Source organism: Aythya ferina, assembly GCF_964211825.1.
Source record: "Aythya ferina genome assembly, chromosome: 8".
In the NCBI taxonomy this organism is placed as follows: Eukaryota; Metazoa; Chordata; class Aves; order Anseriformes; family Anatidae; genus Aythya; species Aythya ferina.
This window is the reverse complement of record NC_140304.1, coordinates 21,972,737-21,999,361: the sequence shown is the minus strand read 5'-3', so window position 1 is coordinate 21,999,361 and position 26,625 is coordinate 21,972,737. Positions and strand designations below refer to the sequence as shown.

The 26,625-nt window shown below is 39.5% G+C and overlaps 1 protein-coding gene across 6 annotated transcripts in view; it reads left to right on the top strand.

Moving 5' to 3' along the window:
- ST6GALNAC3 (ST6 N-acetylgalactosaminide alpha-2,6-sialyltransferase 3) overlaps nucleotides 1-26,625 on the top strand; it is a 249,563-nt gene that overhangs the window by 159,129 nt on the left and 63,809 nt on the right. For all 6 annotated transcript variants that reach the window (XR_014695487.1, XM_084527726.1, XM_084527728.1 and 3 more), the window contains one exon: nucleotides 12,152-12,561. Coding sequence is in view for 5 of the 6 variants with exons in the window: in XM_084527724.1 (XP_084383850.1) it covers nucleotides 12,152-12,561 (410 nt within the window). In the remaining variant the exon portion in view is untranslated. The remainder of the gene's footprint in view (nucleotides 1-12,151; nucleotides 12,562-26,625) is intronic.

Below are 26,625 nucleotides of genomic sequence, written 5' to 3'. Positions count from 1 at the left end.
CTCCGCAATCTTTCTAAGCACCTGTTCCAAAGTGTAATTGTTCTCTGCTATGAAGGTATATTTGCTAAAAAAATGACCTGTCTGACATATGTAGCCTATCGGTATTCCTTCCTCAGTTCATCTCCCCTGGTCCTCTTTAGCAATAAGGATAGCAAGGTCCTTTTTAGCAATCAGTTGCATAGCTGAGACCACACATGATGAGCTAGCTGAACACAAGCGCACACATTTTTCTTCCTACTGCATCTATAACTCTACGCTGATATGACTCAGAGAGAAAAGATGCCAAAGCTTTCACATTTGCTTTGTAAATATTTTCTTATAATGAAATTAATACATCATCTAAACCCTCCACATACACCTCTGTTACTGCTTCTAGTTTTGTTTATATATTTGTGGATATATATACACACCTTATCTTCAAAGTCATTAAACAGACAAGAGAACATTAAAATAACATAATTAAAAAATAATAATAAAAAAGTTTTCTGATACATGCTCTTCATGGAAATGAAGAAGTGCTATTTTTATGCCAGCCAAGGTTCATTGCTGAGCTTTTTTTGCTCAACACCAGCTGTAATCTATAATGGTATTTTTTTTTTTGGTTTATTATTTTATAATCACATGATGACTTCAGTAGAATGGATTTTTTTACTTAGCTGTGTAATATAGTCTCTCAGACTTTCTTTGAGGACCTTAGTACCTCCAGTTGCCAATGTGCAGTTGTGAGCCAAAGGTATGCCAGAGCCTGTGGCATGGAGCAGCATCCTGCTGTAAGGAGGACAGAAGGGGACGCATGACCTGTTTGCTGTAGAAGGTAGTGCTCAGTCTTCTGTTCTCTCCCCATGCTGTGTAAAACACAAGGCCATCAGCTGACCTGTATTCATAGTGCCAACAAACCGAAGTGGTGAGCAGCTGGATACCATTAGAGGACACTGACTTTCCATCCTTATTACTGTCCCCAAGAATCTGCTTTGTCAGAACCATCATAGTCCATGCTGTATCAGTTGGAGCTGCAGAGCAGCTGATGAGATTTGGTGTTCACCTTTATGCTTGCTTTTCAAGTTATCAAACAGAAAAGATTCTACAGTCATTACAGTCCTTGGAAGCACAAGGAATCACAAGCTTCCTTAAAGTCAACAGATTTTTTAAAAAGCAAACCAACACACAGACCCTGTGCACTCAGAGGCAGGGCCGAAATGTAGAATCTGGCTGAACCCATCTGATGCCAGCAAGATCATGCCTAGGAGGCAGTGAACATGGCCTCCTAGGTCTCCATCTCAGGAACTGACTTTGGGGTAAAATTGTACTGAGAGTCATCAGATAAGCCTATATTGTACAGAACATTTGCATGCATGCCCGCATACAAAACCAGCTGGCTTTGTGAGCAGATAGCCTACATCACAAGAACAGCATTTGTCCTTTGCAGAGGTGGAAGCAGAATCATAGCTGAGAGGTGTCTGCTGCTGCCCAGGCTAAGAAGCCGTGCTATATTCTTGGTAATGGCACAGAACGTGCTTTCCTCAGGTCTTTTGTCATGGTCCAAAGTACAAATTTGTTCTTCAGAGCAGAGGATGTCTTGCTGAGCCCAGTCCTGAATGGATTCTCACCCCAAGCAGATGTGTCACATGAGAAGTTTCCTTGCTGTTTCTCTGTTTACAGATAGAAAACTGTTCCATCTATGAACTAAGAACCTAAATTTCTCATTCCAAGAATGCAGCTGTTAGGTGATATAATGGCTCTGATGATGTCAGTGGGAGTTTTGCTTTTCACTGTAAGGAAGGCCATGAACGAGCCATAGATATTCCTAGAAACTGGCATATAGATGCATGACAGTGGTAATGAGTAGTCTTGTCCTTAAGACATACAAAGAACTAATTTTCTCTCCTAAAAATTTTAAATTATGAGTAGAAGAGCTATAAGATGAAAACTATCCACTTTGGAGCTAATGTTGTTTATACCTTGCAACTGTGTCCCTGTCAGGCCAGCCTATGTAGTGGAAAAAAAGATCGATAGGGTTAATTATTTTCATTTTTTAGTAATATTTAATTTTGCAATTGCTACTAGCGTGCTTCACCTCATAACTACCACCAGACCTGTGCGTGTGTTTTGTGCAGCACCTCCTCAGGCCTCGCTCCTCTGAGCCCCGCAGTGATGCTGCAGTGACCAGCACAGCCCTCTGACCCGGTGAGCTGGGGCAGGTCAGTGTGTATGGGGCTTATCTTCAGCACAACCCTGTAAGGGAGGGGGTGGTGGGGAATATGGCGATAGCAGAAGCTGCGCTGTCAAGCTCCATGAGGAAGGAGAACCAACAAAGACTGATCTGTGAATTATTTGCAAGTCATTTAGCCTGGTAGTTCTCAGCTGAGCGTGCTTACGACGTTATGGTAGGTGATGTTAGCTCATGATACACACTAGTGCCTGCCATGGAATCTGCACAGATGAAATGTGGTTGGTGGACATATGCACTGGGTCAATTGTGTAAAAGCAATTGGAAGAGAATATGTTTGCAACAGATTTTTCATTTGAAACAGACCTTTAGCATCAAAGTTTTTAAAATGCAGCTATGCTCCAACAGTTTCCATTAATGATTTAGAAGACTTTAAAATAAATCTTCCTAATTATTTAAGCAGAACCCTCCAATGCAGTTTAAATTTCTGTCCTAGTGCCCAATGCTGCAGTGTTTGAAAGTTCAGATGTCTGAAAAATGGAAATGTAAGCTTGTATCTTTCTGCAATTAAAGTGATTTAAATAAATTAAAAAGATATTTAAAACTATTTAATTTTTGGACTAGGACCTTGTAAAAGAAGTTTTAGCTTGAAATGGCATTTCTACAGAAGTTTTTAAATATTTGTAAAGCTGACAGTCATAACGTGGTACAGCAAATGCTCCCAATATACCAATGAAATGAAAAGAAATGAATGTGGCCAGAAGCAAGCATGTATTCTTTTTTAGATAAGGCATCCTGCAATTAAAAACACTGGACTCAGCTTCTTAAGGCTTATTTTGTCAAATGAAAAATGCTACTGGTTTTAATGCTATTGTAATAAACCTTATTGTTATTCCTGGCATGTTTTTTTTTTTTTTTAATTTCAGAAAAATGGATAATTAGCATTTTAGCTTATCACTTTTCTTCCATGCATACAAATAATTTGATAGATAGACCACCAAGAGAGAGAAAATTAAATAATAGGTCTAGACAGCATGGAACTGGAGTAAATTAGAGGTTAGGCTTCCAGCCTGTTAGGCTGATATTCGTGGAAAAAAAAAATAATAAAAAATTATATATATATTTATATATTGGGAATACAGGAATACGAGCTAGTTCTTTTCTGACAGTTTTAACTACTTACCTTGATATCATTTCCCCATACCAGATCCCAAATAAATTGACCTGAAATAGGATGCAAACTTGGATTTATTTGGACTCATAATTTATTTGAGTACACATTTTTCAAATGTATTTAGACTGGGGGCCTAACAGCCATTCCTGCATCTTTAATTCAGCCAAGTAAGTTCCTAGATAATGGCCTATGATTAATGGTGAAAGCTGATAGTAGGAAGTTATTAGAGAAAGCAAACTTGGAATAAATCTACTGTATACATTATATACTTTACCGCCATCTGTGGGTATTTGTAATAAATACAAATGAAAATCAGTGGTTGCAGAGTAATCGTGTCTCCCATTCTCACCAATATTTGGCACATGTGACGAAGAATTCCTTAGACATAGCATTATGGTGGGCAACGTCGGAGTGAAGAATTGTCACTGTTTTTTGCACAGCTACTTGCCATTATATGCAGAAAACAAAACCAAAAACCAGCGTTTGTGGAGAGAGTCCTTTTGGCTGTGGTTGTTTTCAAGGTCGTCATTCTGAAGTCCCCTCTGTAGGGGAGGATTAGGCTATCCGTGTTACACGTCACCTGAGCTCCACTGCCACACACGGTGCTGGATGTAGAAGCTGTTTTTGTCCTTTACACTGATTCACTCAGTGTTCAGTCCATTCAGCTAAGGGTATCTTCCCCCTTTTATGTCTCCTTGAGCTGTAAATGACATTTTACCTCCTCGTGTTTTGTATTGTTTGCTGAGCAAATGCGCCTGTATAGGGAAGACACAAATTTTATCGTCCATATTGCTACGTACAAAAACCAGAGAAGAAATACAATATAAGTGGGGAATTGCCAAAGATAAAAGTAAACCTAAAAATTATGATCCTAATAACTTGCTGGTAACAAGTATTCTTTTGACCATGCTTCTGCAAATACAGTTTTACAAGGCAGAGATAAAAATGCTGTAGTTAAAACTATCTGGTTGTGTTTGGAGTTGTTTATGAAGTTCTCTGGACAGTGTCTGGTTTAAATTGTCCGTTTCCAGTAATGTTTTTTGTGTGCAAAATTCAAGAGTCATGAAGTGCTAATGAGAGCAAGTGAGCAACGTGGCAGATGTGAAGATAAATGTCTTATTGTACTCAGCATTCAGCAAGTGGCATTTGTTTGGAAGAATTCCCGGCTTTTGAACTATTACAAAGCCATGGTATTTCAAAGGCTGTATATTTGCAAATGAGTGATAGATGGAGTGTGACAAACATAATGGTTATTTATGGTCATCAGCTAGACCACTGGAATGAAATTAAGGGTACTCTAGAACCAATAGAATTTGTTTTTCCTGGATAATATTTGAGAAACTGGGAAATTATTCTTTTTTCATAGGATGTTTTTCAGAGTAAATATCATTTTAGTGCCTATTGTGTGAACTTACTGCATAGAGTGGGTGTAAAGGAGGATACCTCCCCCTATAAAATTTAGGCATTCGATCCTCAAATGTTTGACATGAACATTTCCAATTATGTTCTTGTGCGGGTTTTTATTTTTATCATGATATTTTATATACCAAAGAAGATTTTTTTTTCCCCCTGATTCAGAGGTGTTAATTAGGTGGATCTGGAGCTGTAGACATCTGTATGTCTACTGCTGTCAGGGTTTCTGGCTACCTCCAAGCAGTAGCACTGCGCGCTGGGATGACTGTGTCTGTCCCCATCTGTTCTCTGCCCGAGCAGTTGCAGTTTAGAGGAAGACAGCTCCTCTCTGCCTAATGCTGAGGTGTTTGATTGATGTGTCTGATAAAGCTTTCTTCACAAAAGTTAGTTTCTATGTTAACAAATATCTTTCGGTGGTTTTGGATCTCCTCTTGTGCTAGTTTTCATTCCCAAACACTATGGGTTATCTCACCGGCTATGGATTGGTATTTTACTTTTTCCCAAATCCTCTGTGCCCATACTTCCCTCCTTTCAAACACTAACTTATATTCAGCCTTTCCATAGCCTGTTTCACTTTTCTGAGCTTTTTTTTTTTTTTTTTTTTTTTTTCCCCTTCGTCTCTTCTCTTTTGGTATCCTACTTCCATTTATTTCCTTTCCCTTTTGCAAAGTGCTCATTTCTGTTAATAGGAGCACACCCTTCCTGCCATCGGACATCAGGAGAGGGGAGGCTACCAAGCGCCTGAGCCACGAACTAAAACGGGCCTTCTGCTCTCCCCGCAGGACCAGAAGGATGCTTCCCACATCCTTCAGGCATTGCCTTAGGGCAAAACATTCTTCACTTGCCTCTCTCTCTGTGCCGACAATCCCCAGGCCTGCTGGCCATCAGTCCTCCAGGACTTCGTCTTTGCTGGCTCAGTCCTTGTACGTGAAACACCAACTCCGGTAGCTTCCATCCTTCCTTAACCCTCCACATAGAGACAAAACAGTTTCTAATGTTCTTGAATTCTCTGCCCTGTCTCTGTTTTTGAGTCTTTTTCTTGCCAATAGCACTGTCAGAAATTTCTCAACAGTTTATTTTTTCCATGAGAAAATACTAGTCTAAACTTATTTAAAAGGCGCCTGTTACAGTGAAGTTTTAGTTGGGAATCAGGGAGGAGGGAAAAAAATGAACGGGACTGCTCTGTTAGTATAAACTGCTGTGCTTTAACTTTTCCATAACACAGCAAAATTTTCAACTGAAGAAGAATTTAAATTCAATTTTAGAATTTTAGAGAGCTATTTCAATATGATTAAAAAAAAAAAAAAAGTAGAAAATTAAAATATTTTGATCAACCAGGACTTTTATTTACCAGAGTTTATTCTATGGGATTATCAAGAGGAGCGTTATCTTTGACTTTGCAGTTTTAGCTTTGTTTTAGAATAGAGAAAAATACACAAGAAGATCGACTTTTCTGATTTCTTCTTTGTAGGTCATATGCTTGACCCTGTTGCTACTCAGAGTTTTCTCACATTTCCTTGAGGTGTTTATTTTTCAGTGCTCAGATATTTGAGCTGTACTTGATTCTTGCCTTGATTCAAAGCTGCCTGTATTGTTCCCGATAGCAGCAGCAAAATCAACAACATTCTGGTGAACATTTGCTCTGCTATATCTTGAAAAAGGTACGAGCTGGCATGGAGTAACTTGAGCTGTCTTCAAAGTGAGAAAGATGACACTGCATCACTTTGCACTGTGGTTCATGTTCAGAAGTGTTTTTTTTTTTTCCCTTTCCACGAGAACGCAAGCTAAAATGTTTCAAAACTGCATTTGCTGAATGAAAGTTCAGATAGTGCTGGAAACTCTGGCATGCACGTTTAAACCTCTGCACGATGTTCAAGCTTCTTTCCCTTTTCTATCTCTTTACCACTGACATCAGGAATGCACAGGATACCTGTTCAAGAGAAGGACTGATACCAAACCTTTTAGAGAGCTGCAACATGAGCTGCAAACCGAAGCCTAGCAGTTCTCTAACAACTGGGTCAGTGTGTATGGAAAGAATTTCAGTGAAGTTTATTTATTCAGTCTCTTACTGCAAGATTAGTCTCATTATGTGGCTCCTATGGGTTCCCTTCCAATTCATTCAATTTAAATAAAAACTTCCTGCTAGCACTTATGTATCAGTGACACTCATCTAAGTAAAATAGACCAGGCACCTGAGTCACAGGAACAGCCGTCTGAAGAGGCAGATCGTATTCTATTTATTTGGAAATGGGATGCATGTAGGCATAGGGCTTATTTCAAAATATTTCAAAATAATGTCAAAATGTTAAAATCTTTATGAAAGCTTAGCATTAAATTTTATGAAGACAGAGATGTTTGCTGAGATGTGATGCCGGAGGCTGGGACCAAAAGCAACCATATGAATATGAAAAAAGCACTTCCACAGGAGGGGATAACCACAAACTCAGCGTAATCAGACCTGTGGGGATCAGACACACAAGCAAACATGGCACTATCTTTATTTTCTTTAAATGTGCTGAATTTTCACTTAGAGAAGCCTGACAAGTCTTTCATGTCAATCAAAGGTCTGAAAAAAGTGAGTAGGTGTGGATAAAACCAGCTTGGTTAATCATTACTGAAACACGGGAAAAATTAAAATACATTTTTTGCTTGTAAAGTAGAGAAAGGCAATAAAAACAATGCTGGATGGTTAATGCCTCCCTTGTACCTTTCATTTGAAAGACCTCAAAAGAACATCAAGAAGAATAAACGCAAAATCTATTCCCTGTTGGCATCATTATAAATGTTGTATCCTCTGAAACTCTAAAGACGTCCAAGAAGAGTAGGAGAATAAATGGCATTGAAATAAAGAAAGTCTCTCTGGAGCTTTGTTCAATTGGCTTTGTTAGAATTCACTCAAATAGGATGATTACAAGAAAAGATCTCATTTGTTTCAACATTAAAGGAGCAAATTAATATGTGGTGAGCTGCTAATAATTGCCTCATTATGTAGTGAATGGGCATTGCATCCAATTTACAAAATTACAATCATATTGTTAAAGTAACAATTGGGAAAGTTTAATCTGAATTTCCTAACTATCGCTGTGATTACTTGTGGGATTCGCAGAGCGAAGCGGGGCTGGTGGGTTGGGGTGAGCTCTGCAGGGCACCATGAGCCCACGGCACCAGGCACTCTCCGGAGGAATTCAGCTTTTCATTTATGTGAATTACATCTGCTTAGGTCCAGAGCTAGGTTTGGTCCAAGTGAAAAGAATCAGGCAGCGCTGGTGAAGAAGGCAGCTTGGCGTGGGAATGCTCTGTCAAGGCATTGTGCTGTCGGGCTCAATGACCTCCAGAAATCAGACGGGTTGTGCTGAACATTTGGCCAGGATGTTTGAGAGAAGTCCTTCAGGTCATGTCCCCTTTGGTCTTCAGCAGCCCCACGGGGCTGTGGCTGGGGAGCTTGGCAGTCTGGGGTCTGTGCCACTGGGAAATTGACCCATACAAAAGTCCTGGGGCTGGAATGTCATTCACTTGGTGGAGACTGGAAATGACTGGGGGCGGGGGTGCTCGGATTGGAAAGTAACAACATTTCCAAATATCAAAATCCTCTGTGGAACAGAATCGTGTTTTGTGACCTTTTCTAATTCTGGCTGTTTTTGTTATTTAATGATTTGACCTTTGATTCTGTGAAGCCACTTCAGTGCTAAATGCAAAGATTTAATAACTAGAGCTGTTTGATAAGTGACCTTTATTACACAGCTATTTCTCTTTGCTAGAGATGCAGCACTGTTTTGCAAGTCCTAACTCACAGTTTTAATTATCTTTTCTATTGTCTGTAAGCTTGCACAGGAAATGGAAAGGTCAGACATTTCATTTTCCTTACTGATTAAAATATAAGTGCTCCTCAACGGTTACAATCTATCACTCAGGAAAAAGACGGGACAATTTGTCAGAATCATGCCCAGCTGCTCTGCTGAGGAGTTCTGTGTCCTTCTGGACAGTGACAACATGAATAATTTTTGAGGAGCAAAAAGCAGCTTATCAAAGATACTAGGTCAGAGCCCATGGTGTCTAGAGGTGAAGGAGCTGTCTAAATACATAAAAAGAGAAGAAAAGTTCTTTATCTCTTTTTCTTTAGCTGATATATCTGCCATGCAAGTGAGTGAAGATCTTGTGAAAGGTACAGGTAAACCTTTAACTGCTGTTCTTGGTCTAAAGAGCATAAGGAGTAACAGTGCAGGTTTCCATGTTCCTGCCAGTCTTTCTCAGCCCCATTGCTGCTGAACTGCTCTGCGGGCAAGAGGATAGCTTGCACTGCCTGTCAGACTCATTCCTTGGCTTCTCTGATAAGGCTGCTGCTGAGTTAGCATTTAATTGCTATCCCGGTGTTTGCAGTATGGACACCTGTAGCCAGTTTCTGGTAACTGTAAAACATCACCAGTGAGGCTCCTTTTCTCCGAATCGCAGTTTCTGTATCTCTGTATTCTGGTTTCTTTGTGCAAGAATTGGCTCTCTGCTTCTGTTCATCCTTAATATAAAAAAAAACAGCAATTTAAATAGAAAAGTGGTACTTTCTCATACAGGTTAGGGCTATCATTAGCAACCTTGCGACCAAAAATCCGTGCACAGGCAAAGGGTGTGAGGCACAGAGAAACCTCAAAGTATGGGGTGAAGAGGGACAACTGCAGATCTCTCCAGCTCCTAAAGGTTGTCAGGAGACACCAAATGTGTCCTATTTTAGTAGCAGAAGTAGCAACCACAATTATCCAGGTGCTTCCCAGTTTTGGCCCCTCTGGGCACCCAAATCCCTGTGCCTGGGATCCTATAGGAGCCCCGTGGCAGAAGAACTACGTTTGAGCAGCTCATCAGTCCCAAAGTGATGGAACAGCCGTATTGGAGGTGGGGCGTAATAACAAATGGGAATTTCATGTTAAATGAGGAAAATGAGAAAGCTGAGATATGTGGATTGTTGAAACTGCCCCTTTATGTGTAGCAGTTATTAACCAAGACCGCAAGCAGTGAGGCTGTCTCCATATGGGGGTTTAACAAATTAATATCGCTGTGTGCTTTCCCATGTACTGCAGAACACATGATGCAAAAACGTACTGAATTCAGTGAGAGGTGCTGCAATCAGTGGGATGTCTGTCATGGGTGTCAGTCTGTCTTTTAACTCTTTCTCTCTTGGGAAATATGCATATTAGGGCATCTAAAATTTCTCTACATTGTAAAATTATTTGTTCTGAGATAGGGCTGGGAGGGGTTAAGCTTCCACTTCTATTGAAGAAGAGCAGATTATATGTTGACCTAGTGCAGGCATTCGATATTATGAAAGTGCTTTATAAATTGGAACAAGATAAATGAATCACAACAAAAGAGCTGGAAAAGTGGGGGACACAATTGCAGGAGTGAGTGTACTCAGTTTATTCGAGCAGAACAGTTTCACTCAGTGAATAGAAAATGTGCAATGCATTTCTAGCTAAGGTCAGAGAATCAAACAATTCCAAATTTAAGAGAGCAGCTCTATTTTAATGGAGAAGAAAGAATATTGTGAAAAAACACCAAGGTTGAGACAGATGTAAATGGGACCAGATTCTTGACCAAATTGACTTTTCCTATCTAGCAGTTTCATATTCAGCATTTGTTAGTTTGAAAGTTCACCCTGAAAGCCATAAATTAATCTATTGGGACTTTAACAATTCACTTCATGTTAGGATGTGAGTTATGCTTATGGATTTGTTTAGGTCACCCAGCCATGTCCTCATAATGTATCTCAGAGAGGATTTCTGTAACTAAGCAGTAAACAGAGAGACTGTTGTGTTCAGCTGTATCTCCTGGGACTTCAGCCCTGCTGTCAGGGAGCTAGGCAGGACAGCTCTCTAAAACTACAACAGCTATGAAAAATACATGGTGTACTGTAAAGGAAACATTGCCAATGCTTTTGCATGCAGTCAGGCATCCTTAACTCCTGAAGAAATGAGGAAAGAACACTCTCAGGAACCACTCACACAGAGAAATCAAGCCAATCACAACAGAGAAATCAAAATGTTGCCACTGTGAAATTCATTGTAGTAGTTTTGCAGGGCACACCTTTGTTAAGTATAATGATTATCATCCAAATATTTGATATTTTCTCTATTATAATTTGGCCCTCTTGAGATGTTTATTTCTTGTCCTTACATAATACACCATTACCAAAGAAAGCTGATGTTTTGTCAGCCACCAGGTCCTAAGGTTATAGCGGTCAAATGTAGCTGGGATGTTATCCACATCAACTAAAAGGAGTGTGATTTTGAAGGAAAATAACCACAAGGCTGGTCAGAAAAGCACCTAGTGTCTCATCAAACTAAATGTCAGAAGAACATTAAAGGAATTATTACTAACAAACATTTAATTGAAGTAACTGGCTTCCAGTCAAGAGCAGCACAGAAGATCAAGTCTGTGACCATACAAAAAAATCAAAGAATTGCAGACACTATGTTGTCTGGATCATCTTCAGTGGTTTTTATGGATGGATCTATTTTTTTTTCTTTTTTCTTTTTTTTTTTTTTTCAGATTTCTATCCAAAGTTTTCATACAATGCAACTTAAACATAAAGATCTTTTGGTTCTTTTGCTCTTTTAATCTTTTAGAGCAAAAGAACCAAAAGACACCATTTATTATTTCTATTCTGGCAAAAGAAACATCAGTTAGGCCCCTATATCTCTGTTAAACAGATAACTAGTTTCAGTTCACATGGGAGAAATAGCACCATGGAATGCACTTAGGAAACACTGTCTTTGACTTCACTTTGCCCATGATAAGTTCCTAGTTCACACGTCACCACTCCATCTGCCTCTCATTGGGTCGTAGCTGTTCTCTGGAGAGCATACCATATTCCTGTGTCTACATCCTCTTTCCAACTGCAGGGTTTCCATCCTACAGATTGTTTGTTAGAGTTGTGGTTCGCACTTGACTTCTGTCACAAATTTGGGAACTATTCATTCAGACACATAGCCAGAGTCAGTGTATAGTTAAATTCCCAGCACTACTTTTTCTGTACATTTTTCCTGTTGCTGACAACTCGTTAAGAGAGGAAAAGGCCTTGATCTAAGTATTGTTCTCTGCTCCTGCTCTCTTTCATTGTATTCTAGGGGAAAAAGTAACATTTAGAGAGAAAAATAAATTATTATTTTTCTAGTTGACTTTGCAAGGTGGAGAACAAAGGAGAAGATTACAGCTGCCACTTATTTCACTAAAAAGGATTGCATTTAGAACTTTGAGGCAGCAGGGTTTTCCACCAGCTCTAGCACAAGGGATTGATAAAGAAGTATCATTATCAATTTGTGGGACTGTGCTCATCTTTCTATTAACTGAATTTTCAGTCTCCATGCTTTACAGAGAAGGACTTCCATATATTTTTGTTTTCTTTCTTCCAGCCTCTACAACTAGATTGTGATCTCTGTGCCATTGTTTCAAACTCAGGACAGATGGCTGGCCAGAAGGTGGGAGCTGAGATAGACAAGTCCTCGTGCATATGGAGGATGAACAATGCTCCCACAAAGGGCTACGAGGAGGACGTTGGGAAGAGGACAACCATACGAGTGGTCTCTCACACGAGCGTGCCTCTCCTACTCAAGAATCCCGAGTACTTTTTCAAAGAAACCAACAGCACTGTTTATGTCATTTGGGGACCTTTTCGAAACATGAGGAAGGATGGAAATGGCATTGTGTACAACATGCTGAAGAAAACTGTTGACAGCTACCCAACTGCCAAAATCTATGTGACAACAGAGAAGCGCATGAGTTACTGTGATGCGGTGTTCAAGAAGGAGACAGGAAAAGACCGGTAAGTCCTACTTGTGAAGAGCAATTATAATGTTTGACAAAAGATGCATGAGAGAAGGCCATGCTGGATGCCAGCTACTAAATGAGTCCCAAGATATGTTTTTAATGGATTGTTATGTGGTTTTGACTGTTATAAGCACTTGATGAGGCAGCAGCTAGGCCCCATTTACCCCACCTACACTACCTTCTGTTCTTTCCATTTCTGTTGGCTTGAGTCCCAAAAATATTGGATGTCTTCCTGAAATGTTTTCAAAGCTGTGTGTTGTTTTCAGCTCAATTTACTATTGATTAAATTGACATTTTATTTGAAGAGGATAATCCTACACAAACAACATTTCCAAGTGCACAACCTCAGGATAACTCTGGATATTGTATTTTCATCTCTGTTGATATTCACTGTAGCTTCACTTCAAACACAAACCTCAGGGTTGTGTATTATTTGTATTTCTTCCTGAAAATGGATTATCAGTGATACTATAATAGATGCAGGCTTTTACCAGAATGATGCTGAAATTGTATTCACCCTGTGTGAGAATATGTGTTTATGCTGCTCAAGTAAGGGCTATAAGGAGATGAAAGTGTGACGGCCAATGTTTTGGCTAACATTTTCAGAGCTGAATTTGTATCTGTGGAATTAAGACCACAAATTGCATGATTTTGTAGCTGACCTACAAAAAATCTGATGCTCCATGTTTTAGCATGGAAGGGGACCTCTTCCTCATAGTCTCTGGGGCTAGCTGGGAAGGAGTTTCCAGACCACTGTTGTGCCTCAATGTTTGTCTTTTAATTTGCACATTGTGAATTTGCAGTTGTGCAGGACTGTAGCTATTCTGACCAAATTAACAATACAGATATTCTCAAATAGTTTAACTTAGTCTAAACTTTTGACTTAGCTGTTGCAGTAAAAGAGCTTGTTCTCTCAGACCGTCTTGATTCCCTTTGTTATGAAACTGTCCAAACTTGATTAGACTTGATTTTGCCTTTTTAAAAAAAGCATTGAAATGTGGGGAAGAATTTCTCCCTCAGCTCTCACCACACGCACATGTGGCTGCTGTCATACAGGAGTTGGCGGGGGCTCCTATACACCATAAAGGTGTCAAGGTTGTCATGACTTCTTGGGTTTAGCTGAAAAAGCTTATGTATGAACAGAGGCTAATAGAGAAAACACTCAAGATCCATTCTTCAAACCCCTCTTTAATAATCCAAGCCATCCAGTTTACCTGTTAATTAAGCTAAATATGATCGTGGATACATTATTGCATAAACATAAATTTGTTTATATTTATGACTCTTCCATATTAATAGTCTGTCAGGTGGCAGTGACTTTACAGTACTTCATTAAAATCTTATTTTGAGACCAGCCCAGTGTAATCGGTACCTACTATAGCCTATCAAAAATCTCATCATCCAATGTCAAAGTATCCTCAGCTCCAGCCTAATGCATTCCTCTTCAACAAATTAACACATCACAAGGTTTTATTATTACCCAATTAACACAATACAAATGCTTCTTTCCATGTCAAAGACAGATTGAACTTCTCTCCTCCCAGCGCTTATGAACAAAGTTCTTGAGTAGCCTGATGTCAGTGCCCCGATTTCTTTCTGAAACTAGAAGTTTCACATTGTGGACAGGGGCAAACTGTACATAGACTGCCTCATGATCCACATCACATTGTGTATGTGAGTGCTTCCCTTTAACACTGTGAAAAAAAACCACACTTCTCACAGTGGCGATCAGATAATATCCTTGTATCTACTGTTACTTTCATTTTTAGCCCTACTTTTCCACATCAAATGCTAAGTGGCATCATTAATGCACTTGTAAGCCCAAAACAAGAGGAACAACCAATGTGTCACCAGCCAACACCTTCTCTACCACTAGAAAACATCCTGCAGTTCCCTGCTAATCAGGGGACCTCTGGTTGGAAGCTGTTTCATTTTCTGCAACATCTTCAATTCACAGGGCCCTTCTGCTGTTTCTGGGGAGGGTCATGATGCTCTTAGAGGTATACGCCAGTTGTGGAAGCAATAAAGGCACAGCACAGGAGATTTGGGGGTGATGAAAATAGTTTCACACATTGTGCCAGACTATTATGATACTGAGACAGAATCAAGTTCCTCAGCCAAATATTCCTTCTGTTCCTCAGAGAAACATCAACTCTAGCTCGCAGTATTAGTTTGAACAGAGGTCTGCTTCAACATGTTCCCAGCAAAAATTCTGGAAGGAAACCAAGTTCAACTCATATTCTAAAATGTACCGAGTGGATTGTAATCATGTCTATTTTAGTTTAATCCTAAAATACTGTCCTTATGTACAGTGTATGCTACTAAGGCATAGTAAAATTACAACAGATTTCTAGTCTGTCAAGCCTTTAATGAGTTTTCTATTTCTACTCTTTGGTGTACTATCTTTTCAGGTAATTAGTGGGACTTACAAGTAGTTTCAGTAGAGCTCAAGTTTTAAAGGATATTTTCAGAAGCAGCTAACAGGTGTGTGCTGCAGTCACTTTTCTAATGAAAAAAAAACTCTGGTCCTGCACTCCCGCTGACACGGGAGCTTTATCTCTGACTTCCGTGAGTGCAGGTTCAAACCCCACAGCTTTGCTATTGACAGGTAATTTATTACTGGTTCATGGAAGAAGCAAGAATTGTCCCTAAAGAAGTTCCAGCAGACAAGTTGATTTAACTCAGAATGAAGCATTTTTTATATTCTACAACAGTACAGAATATACTGAGATACGGGTTATCCATGCTGGTGAATTAACCTTGCACACAGTGTTATGAATCTGGGGGACATATGTTCTTTCTGAGAGTCTTCATTAGCGAAGCAATGAGTTCAAGGCGGTGAATGCTTATCCACTTTGAATAATTGTTGTACATAAATAATATTCATTACCAGACATTGACAATTTTTCATTAATGCATTTTACTTGGTGCTTCCCTAGAGGGAGCATAAACCTGGCAGCTTCTCCCAGTATTTCACTGATGTTTGGGTATATGACATGCATTGAGTCAAGTGAAAGAATGTAAGAAAACATGAGGCAATCACTCAATGTGGCATCTTTGTATGTATCCAGGTAGGTGGTTCTAAAGACATCTTTAACTTTGCCATGTGTTAGAAATATAATGCAAGATGATATAACAACATTTAATTGGTAATAACAGAGAAAACTGTGGTCTTCATTAAAGCAGCAGAGCTAATTCTGGTCTGATAAAGTGCACTGAACAGCCCTAAATAGGTTTTAATTAGCTGGCACCAAAGCTGCACCACCCTTAGGGAGGGTAAAATTAATGAAAACTAGCAGCAAATAGATCAGTGCTACTGGATGTTATTGCCTTAGGTGAAGGTGATGAGGAAAAAGGGAGTGTCTTTTAAGGATCATTTAGAAAACAGTCTGCGTTAAAAGTCACTTTCAAAAGGCAATGATAAAATAAATTTGTGCTAATATTGGTGAGACACTGTAATGCCATCCAGATTCCAGACTCCATTTGTGTTTATTCTACAAACATCTCAGGCTCACCTCTCAGCACAGTGCATCCAAGCAGTGCCTCTGATGCCGCGGCTCCACGTCCCCTCTCAGGCCGGTGGTGTGATCGGGCCGCTGCTCTGCCGCTGCCTGTGGAGGACGGTGAGCCTCAGCAGACAGCCACTAAGGCGTGTGCTGACACCGCTCCCTGCACAGTTTCACCTGGCATCTGTGGTAACATTTCTTATAAATAACTACCTGCAAAGAGCCTGATAAGCTTTGCCCAGGAGATGTATTCTGATCCCCAAAAAATCCCATTAAGAGACCTGAGGTAATGTGCTGAAAGCCAGCCAGTTGGCTAGACAATTGCCACGTGCTCTTACCTCTAACAATACCCATCCCACTCCCAAACAATTCAGTTCAATACAACATTTTATTGAGATTATTATCTATACAAGCATGTCTACAGGAGGTAGGTCCAGTGAGCCATGTTTGCAATCAGATTGCTCTTTCTGAAGGCTTTTTGTTAATATCTTGGACAGTTCTGAGGAAATGAAATTGCTGCTGTGCTTCTCCTCCAGAAGCTCTCGGTTCCCGCTGTGCCACTTGGTGCTACATGTTGGGTTGTGAGAAAGCTGGTTGAGGCGGAAAGATGGATCATCCTGATCACTGACTTCTACATAAAGATTCAAAATTTGGAGGCGTGCTCAACCTGCTATTTTACGCAGTTCTGCACACTAATTATTTATTACTTTGGTGATATATGAGATCTATATTATATCTCTGTCATTTAGAGCTAACAAATTATATTCATCTGAAATTCAAATTGACACTGTTAGACAACTGCAGTCATCACAGCTTCACCTCAGTTAATATGTGGTTTTTGATGTGTCTGACTAATCTATGCCAAACTGTAGTCTAGTAAAAATGTCACTGAAATGAATAAATGAAATTACATTCTCTGAGCCTCAGGTAGCTGCACCTTCTATACTTTGGTGATGTTCTCTGTGAATTGAGATAGCAAAGCTGTCAGTGGCCAGATCACCGGAGTTTTATGCTGTATTTCTGGATATTGGCTTGAATAAAATAATACAGTAATGCTATTTTCATTTTTGCACTTGCTTACATAGACATACTACTTCCCCTATCAGGGCCATTCAGAGAAAATATAAAATCTTAGCCAGTGTTAAATAACATTTGCAGAAAGCAGTTTTTCATTGGGAAGTTGGGAACAGTGACGCTGAACTTGGCTCAAACTTAGATCTTGAGACTTGGGCAGTGCTTCTCATCCATGCTTTATATTAACACACTTTGTCTAAAAACTCTGGAAGATGAGGGAAAGTTCATTTTGCTTTGAAAGGAAAATGAACAGAGCTAGGGAACATTAGCTTGTTTAAACATTTTAAGGACAAAATGTAGTTTATATTTTTTTGTAGTCTTTGTCACGATGATGTAGCCTCTGCTGTTACACTGATAAAATCAGAGAAAGTTCTCCATTGCCTGAGAGCATCAGAGCAAACCCTCAAACTTGTGTTTTATATAGTGACCATTTTTCAAGTGCTTGACTGTAGATCTTTCTCAAACTAGTGCTTGGCACTTCCACTCTCTCTTTTTATAAAGTAATCCCTTCAAAAAACGTTAATGGATTTGTCCATCTTAATTCAAAGAGGGCTTAAATAGTTTCATTGTCAGCTAAGACTGCTTTATTACCTGAAAAAAACAAGGGTCTGCAGCATGAAACCTTAATGAAATAAATAGATTTTTCATTATAAAACACTTAAAATCTCAAACTCTATTGCTATTTGTGGTCAATCATTGGACTTGTAACAACTGTTTTGGGGTTTACACTCACTGCATTCACTCTTCCATTCCCTGGTAAAACACCAGTTGTTCCGGAGTGTCCTAGATTTATTCCCTGCAGCCCATTAGTATCTGCATTTATGTTTCTTTGTGAAGATTTTCCTAATTAAGATGAACATTTTTCTCTATTAGGCAGATAGAACTCAATAGAAGTCTGTTTTTTATTAACATGTCAGTAAATGCTGTATGAAGCACCGACACTTTTGCTAAGAAACATAGCTCCCACTACATTATAGTAACTATGTAGTAGAATGAAGTTTTATTTAAAAACTTATCAGTATTAGTTATTATTTTGTGGAAATATGTGGCTGCATTTGTGTGGGTTTAGAGACCTGTTGATTCTGTGGTGATTGCTGACTTTAGCCATGGAGTTATTTATTTTCACCTAATCATGTAAGTGAAAAAATACCTAACCAGAATTAACTTTGCCTTCATGTGTTTCTGCATGTTCTTTGAATTAATCCAACATTTCATTCTTTTCATTTATTGCATCTTCTTTAGATGCTACCGAATCTGCTCCTGACAAGCTGGATGTTAAATCTTTGTACAGAGCTTGATTCTGTCCTAATTACATGCACACCTTCTCCATCTTGTCCTTTAAATGTTCTACAGCTTTTATGGCCATGATTGCATTGTTTTATCTCTCGTGAGCAACACTGTGATTGCGCATATAGATGAGATTCTTCCTGGACTTTTCTCACATCCCATGAACGTTTACATTTGAAGGATAAGACAAGGCAATGACACATGCTAGCAATCCTGGTAGCACTGTGGGCCCTAGCGGTTCTTGCTTTACTGTTGGTGCTGAAGGTATTTTATGGTTGTAAAGGCAGAAGACTTGGAGGAAAAAAGTAGAGGCACAGATTTTCACTGAAGAGGCTTCACTGCATCATTTTCCATCACAGCATTTTTGTTTTTTCTGAGCACAGTGTTTAAACTAGACCTTGATTTTTCTAAAAGAGTTTAAAATTTTAAAAGAACAAAACAATTTTTAAAAAATCAAGAATTTGATGTATTTTTTAACTCAACCTTGCTGCCAGTTGAAATAATTGTCTTTAAAACAGGGTGATTTCCGCTGAAGTCTATGCTTATCACTGCTTGTCATATAGCAATGCTTTTCTAAGATATATTAAATAGATGAGGAAATAATGTGATGCTGCTATTCCTTTAGTGTGATATGTGTTGGTTACTGATAACTCTGGGTTTTCTAATGGAAGTTCCCTAAGGTACGCTGGGTCATATTTGCAGTGTTTAGCAATATAAAAGATACTGCAATCAAACCGCATGCGATGCACTGGGAGATTTTGTGTTACTGAGTTGCTGCTCAAGTGAGGATAGCAACTTTCAGAGGCAGGCAATAAAACACTACGGTAATTTGTTGCTTCAGATAGAGAAGGGTTTCTGTATGTCCATCCACCTGCTAGCTAATAAAGTTTACAAGAGCAGAATTTCATAAGAAAGGGTCTATGAGAATAAAAGTGACCCAATACTAACTTAAAATCTCTCAGTGAATGTGATATAGGAAATATTGCGTTCTTAACCTTTGAACAGGTGGGCAACACAACAGAAGAGAAACTGGTTAAAAGTGGAAACAGTTTAGCCAGAACTACTACTGGGATATTTTGCCTTAAAAATATAGAAGGATTAGGAAACAAACACTGCACTGAAAATTTAATCTGTAAGAACTCACGTCTCAGATGTGAGATCTTATACACATAGGTGGGAGGAAAACTGTGAAAATTGTGAAACGTTGTCTCATTAAGTTCATTTGGAAGTTGTGTAAACTAGCTCATGCAGAGCTTCAATATGTATTTTTACCCATACGTAAACAAAGCAGATGTTCTGCAATGTTTGTTTATGTGTCAGTGATCATGGATCCCGTAGACAAAATCAGTCTGCGATTTGGAACTCTACAAATCTGTACGTGTGCACGTGGCTTTATAGTGCACATCTTCGAGGGTGACTCGGGATTCACAGCCATGCTTCTGGGGGAGCTTGCTGTGCTGGTGGGTTATGCAGCAACCTGTGTTATGAAAACAATCGCTGGTACACCCCATACAGGTCCTGTAATGCTTGGATTCTCTGAGCCTTTAATGGTGAGGCAGCTGTGCATTTAAAGAGTAACATGCACAAGAGCAGCATGTACAATTTTACTCAGTTTGGAAAAACATAGCTACAACTTGGGGATTTATTATGAATCTTGAGGAGTGCCCTCAAAGAGTTTGTCTGATGTCTTGAATGCTAATCAGCATGTAACGCAGTTTGGGTGTGAAAGGGAATACTTTCTGATTCAGGCATCGAAGATTCAGCCATTCTACTTGCAGCATTTTGTTAGCAGCCCTGGCTTATTGCAGCAGTCAGCGCAGGGGGCACTGCATGCCCGGCACCGCTCCTCTCCTGGCCTGAGCTGCCCTGCCCAGGGCGCAATAAACACGCAACTACAGTAGCAGAAAATGTTTCTAAATGCCCATATTTGTTCTTTGCAATTTTGCTGTTCTTACACGAGCCCGATCTTTGGAGACTTCCTTATATTCTTTTTTTTTTTCTTTTTAAAAGTCAGTCAGCCCAGCAAGCACATCTCTGCTCTGTTCGTGCTGCTACAGCAGAGAAACCTGAGCAGCGCAATGCAATCTCTGCGTTGACTCATTAAAACTTCCAAAGCCCAGCATCTGCTACAAAACTTTAAAACTCGCTGCAGATTATGTCATTTGTGTAGAATAAGACACAGAGAATGGAAAGGAAGCAACAGCAGATGAAATCCTAAGAAACGAACAGCGTGCTTTTATCTTAACAATAAAAACAGAGTGTCAGAAATAAGCGCTCCGAGTTCAGTTGTCTCTCCATATGTTGCTTCTGAGCTTTCCTTGAAGTACATTCATTAGAGACACCGGTGCTCCTGTCACTGAAGAACATCCCAAACATTTTCCATGATAGCATTTCCTCATATATTGCAGATATCACTTAAGCTTCAAAATGTCTCTGTGAGGCAATGAATATTTATCCCCTTTGTATAACTTGATTTCCCTGAGAAAAGGACACTGGGGGAAGGCAGGCACTGTTGCTATGTGGAAATTCACGCCTATGGTGATCTTTGTATTTTGTATATTTACTGTGATGGCTTTCCTGTCTCCTACACTGCTAATTGTGGGTTGAAATGGTCTGGAACCACACAAGAGAACCAATTTCTGCTGCTGTGTAACCTGTTTTCAGCCAAACAGGGTAATGTTCTGGCACTTCCTTCCACGTGAAATTAGCAGTAGTCTCTTGACATTTTACAGTCAATCAAAATATTAAGGAAAGAAAATAATCTGAAGAGTATTTGTGAAGTGTGTTCCTCTAAAAGAAGAATTTAGCTTCAATTTGTTCAAGTACAAGCTTTCCTATCCTGTGTCCATGTCTCTCAGCATCATCTCCACATCTTCCTCCAGAGCACTGACAGATGTGACTAGCATTCGTCATACGTGGCTTTTTGTTTCATCAAGGGAGAATTGTGGCTTTATTGGAGCTCAGAGATTTTTTTTTTGCTCTCTGTGTGGGCTGCTACAGTTTTATATTAGTGATGACACTGATGAAATATGGTTTGTATTTGGAGTAGAAGAAAGCAGTGGTCCTTAACTCCTCCGGGCTTATTTGATGGTCTTAAATTGCCTTTACCTGTTCTTCCAAGAATGCACACTGTTCAAGGGAGCTGGATTTCAGCCCCACTGTACGGATCCTGCAGGCAATATTAGCTGCAGTGGCATCCCAGAGCATTCTCACTCCTGGAGGTATTTTGGGTCTCACTCATGGAGTGCCTTGCAGATACGGAACTTCATCTAGCTTTGTATAGGATATCCTCAGGTGTTATGTACTGCCTCGACCTGCCTAAGCATCAGTGGCTTCTTGCCAAGCTATACTGCTTTGCCTGGTTAGGAGAAAGGCGATGAATGGATGAATGAATAACTACGGGCAGTTCATTGTTTACCAGTGGGAAACAGAATTTTAGGCAATATTTCTGGATAGGGTGTGGGATGGTACCTGGGGATGATATGGCTAGGATAAGCTTATTCCAGTTTCACTTTAAACTTTTAATTCTGGATCACTTAAGGGTTTCCTTCAGTTTTTGAAATAATAACCTCCACTTTCATAAGTATTTGACCGGTTTAAAGGTAGCATTAGCAAGAGCAGTTCTGCATGTTTAATTTAAAGTTTTCCTTTTGTCTGTGTACCAGGGCCAAGACTGGCATATGATATAAATATTTTCTTCATTATTGCTTTACATTTTTCCCAAGGCTATCATATTGATTTCAAACCCATGGTCATCATTATACTGAAATGGTGGCATTAATACTCTGGTCTCTGTGGGTGGATTGTAATAGAAAGTTTCAAAATAATAGCCTACTAATGTGAAAGGTGGAAATATGTGTGGTATCGTATTGCTCATAATGTAACCATTAAAATAACAATTATGTGATAATGAAAAGAGTCATTATGCTTTAGTTTATCTTTACATAATGTTAATAGCTAATGAAAACAGGGAAGATTATATCTAATTATGTTTAAAAATACTTTTGCATTTCCTGTAAAGAGAATATTTTGCATGGATTTGTGGATTTGGATGTTTCAGTAAGGTTTGTGTCCACTCTGTCTGTACTTGGAAATGTGACTGTTTTTAAACCAATAGTTAACAAGTTCTTTTTTATCTAGTGGAAGACAATCTTCACAGAGGTCGAGATTTTGAATGTTTTTGAAATTTACTTACCAGAGGTAGTTACATGCAACGTGGCTACATTGAACAGAAATAAAAAATCATTTTAGGTCATTTAGGTTCGACACGTTACAAAAATGAAGGTAGTCTGACATTGGGTCAGGCAGTAGAATACCTTCTTTCTTTAGGTGAGTGAGAAATGTTAACTGGGTGCATTATCATCTGTGGTAATTTTGTTTTAATGTTGGCTTGGTCACTTCGGCAAGTTCTTTTTCTGTTATCTACAGAGACAGAACATGCAAGAACAAACAGAAAAACAATGCTTTGACATGGATAGAGAAGCTTCTTATTTTGGATGTTGGGATGTTGAGATCAAATTTAGAGGTGCTTAGCTCAGGAGCGCATGGCTAGAGCTCCCAAATGATCTTAGGGGCAGGAGCGTTGATTAGAATTAAGACATTTGAGTGTTTGCACATCCAGAGCTGACTACACTGATTTTTCAAGATGCAGTGAGGTTGCTCCTCCATTTTTCAATACTTTCAATATTTTCTAAGCATAATGACATGGTTGAACGTTACCTTTAAATGCCAAACTCATGGAGATGGGAATTACATTATCTAATCCATTTCACTGCAAAGCATAATTAAGAGATATGAGTAAAACAGTTATGAATTAGGCATTGAAATATAATTACATTGATTTTTTCTAGGTATTATTCCTCATGACATCAACAGAAAATGTCTTTGGTCTAACAGTGTGATATTTAATTAGTTTGTTAATTGCCTGCATTTCAGCAACAAATGGTTTGATTTCTCTATTTATTCAATGAATGAATGAATTAATGCTTGGCCTTCTGCTGTTCCTCCACTGCCCAGTGTCCCCGTCCCCTGTATACTCAGCAAATGCTTTAAACCTGAGTGGGAAGTAAAGGGGACAGAAGAGGAGTGAGGAGAACCACAGATGCAGCTGGCAGCCTCACCACTGCCAGGAGGTCACAGCAGCCTGGCCTTCCTGCCAAAGGCTCAGAGAAGCCTTTCAGTTGAGGTGAAGGGGCTGTGGGCTTCCATCTCTTCCCCACGTTCCCTGTGACTCTCGCCCATGAGCCATGGGAAGGCCAAGGCAACTCAGGGCCGGCGGGGTAGGAGTGGTGCAGCAGAGGGTGAGGACAGAGGCCACCTGAGTTATCTGGTGAGTCCACATAGAGGATCATCCCCTTGAAGGTTCAGCTTCCAACAGCCTTGTGTCTTTGCAGAAGCAGTGTTTAATTCTCTGTTCTGGTGAGTGAAGTGGTAGGTTGAACTTGCGAGCTGCAGTGTACCTGCTTGGGTGGTGGTGCTCAGTGCCTGGCTGCTGGCTGCGTCTTTGGGTGCTAGGAGAGCTCAGTACATACTCAGACACATATCATCCATGAGGCCTGACCCCAAGCAGTTTCTGAGGTGTTTCAGATTCTGTGGCTCCTTCTCTTTTTGCCCATCTTGGACTCTTCCATTTGGATTAGCTGACTCAGATCATGGGCTGTCATGCTGTCACTTTACTTCGATCCGAACTCCTCCTTGTTCATATTTCTCTTTAATAGGATACTTGTTTCCATTTGGCATATTTCTTGCTTTCTTTGAAATATTCTTTTTTCCTTCCTTCACATATATATATTTTATCCATCATTACTTTACTGGTATTTTCCACATTTTTCCTCTTTGATTTTCTGCCTCATTGTTTGTAACTCTGTCATCTGTATAGCTTTTTTCTTTCCACTTTTTGTCCTTTTATTGTGAAACATATTGCCTTGAACACACCTCCTGTTTTTCTGCACAATCTCTATTAAAACAACCCACAGCCCTGCAAGGTATGTGATGAGGAACAGTTCCCCTCCATGTGCCCGTGCCCTTGCCCTCGCCCTTTCATCAGAATCATGGATCAGAATTCCTGAAAGACTGGTCTGGAACTGCAGATCCCAACTCAGTACGTCTAGTACTTAAAACAAAAACAAAATTTCACAGTGGGATGTAGAAGCTGTGCATGATTATTTATTGATGACTGTTGGCTATGTGAATTAAAACAGCAGGGAGCTCAGATTCTGATCAGAAACCAAGTGATTTCCTGTACACTTTTTATTTTTAAAATGTGAACATAATATAAACCCATTCCACTCGTGCTGTTAAATGCTAAACTCTGGCATGACCTATTGTATGAACAGCACATGTTCCCTGTTATACAAGTAAGTCGCTCTGTATGTGCAAGCGTTGCTGAAGGCTTGGAGCTATTAGATGGCAATTTATATATATGCTTTGTATATATATGTATGGGCATATTCACTACATGCACAAGCATATAGATTCAAAGTGGCATGTGGGAGAGAGAAATTCTGTTTCCAGAGTATCTAGGCTAGAGAAACACACAAAGAAAGATAAAAACTACCCAGGAAGTTTAATAAAAACATTTGCAAGCATTTCTTTGACCCAGAGGATGTAAAAGCCCTGCCACCTATAAATTGCAGCATGGCAAAGCGTGTTAAGTACGTCCCCCAACCCACTGCACTGTAAGATGAGCTATCACAAATGCTTCACGTCTGTGCTCAGGTGTACCAAGCAGCACTAGGATTTTGGTGTGGAAAGCAGAGGGATCTGGTGTGCCTGTGCACAGCCAGCACAGCCTTTCTGTGAGGTGTTTGTCCAGAGGCTGCCTTTGTATGTTCCATGGCGTTAGCAATGAGCAAGTTTCTCCTGGTTTGTTTTGGATTCTGTAAGTGCTTTTCAGTTGTAACCGTCTGGGATAGCCAGACTGGCAGTGACTTCTGGGTCTTTATGTGCTAGATGTAATTTATTTGCTTTTAGTTTTTGTAACGTCACCAACTGCTAAGGGAATTGATGTTTAATATGCTTCTAAATAAGTAAAATGAAAGTATAAATAAATAATGCCTGGTTTATTAGCCCAGGTGTTTTCAGCATTGCTGAAAGTGATTTGATGACAGCCCCCAGCACTAGCAATGGAAAAAAAAAAAAAAAAGTGATTTCTCTGTGATTATCATCATTATAATAAACCATAATTGAAAGATTACAAAATTGATTCTTTTAAAAATTAATGTTGCATGAGTAAGCAGGCTCTGTGACATTCAGATTTTTCCAGTGTTACTTGGAAGGAAAATGGCTTGTTTTATTTCCTGGCAGAAAACTGCTGATTTTCAAACAATCACATTAGAGAAAACAGTCCCAGAGGGTTACAGGAGACAACAGACCTATGTCATTATGCTTTACCCTTTCCTGATGGGTTCGGAGAAGAGCCAGAAACAAAAGAAAGTTACATTCATTATTGAGAGAGCCTTGGGAAAATCTGTTTGGCCAAGCAATTTTGCATGAAACTAGTGAGAAAATATTTGACTGCAAAGAACATAAACTCCTTCCATCAATATGCAATTTTCTGAATCCATTTGTCCAAATGATTATTAAGAACAGTAGCTAAATTTGTGGTGCTTTAAAACTCCAAAGAGCTGTGAAAGTATTAACTAGTTAAATGGATGGAAGTTTAAAAAAAAAAAAAAAAACACCAAACCACTGCATGACCAAAGTCAGTTGTAAGACAGTTTAAAGTGCAAAGTATTGAAAACAGCAGGAAACCCGAGGGCCTGGAACAGCAATCATACAGTACCATCCGCCCCAATCAGGAAAGTGGAAACCACAAATTTATCTTTGATGATTTCCTGTAAATATGCTCTTTGAGGACAGATTGCCCTGCCCACTGTTGTTGTAAAAAAGCTCTGAGTTATCTCTCTCCTCACCACAACATATGGATCTCAGCAAGCCCTGCTCCTCCATTTCCGAAGTCGTTCCTCAGGTGGAAATGTTTGAGCAAAAAACTAGTCAAATATTGTTGCAAAAATGCTTGTTAGCATCCTTCAAACCTGGTCAGTTTGATCAAAAAATAGCTTTCGGAAGTTTTTCTTTTTTTTTTCCCTGGACCTTTCCTTCAGTAGGATCTGGGCAGTTTTCCACACTTTCTAGTATCCTCATGGAAGTGGTATCACTGATGTTTTCACTCACTCCAGAATACCATGCCT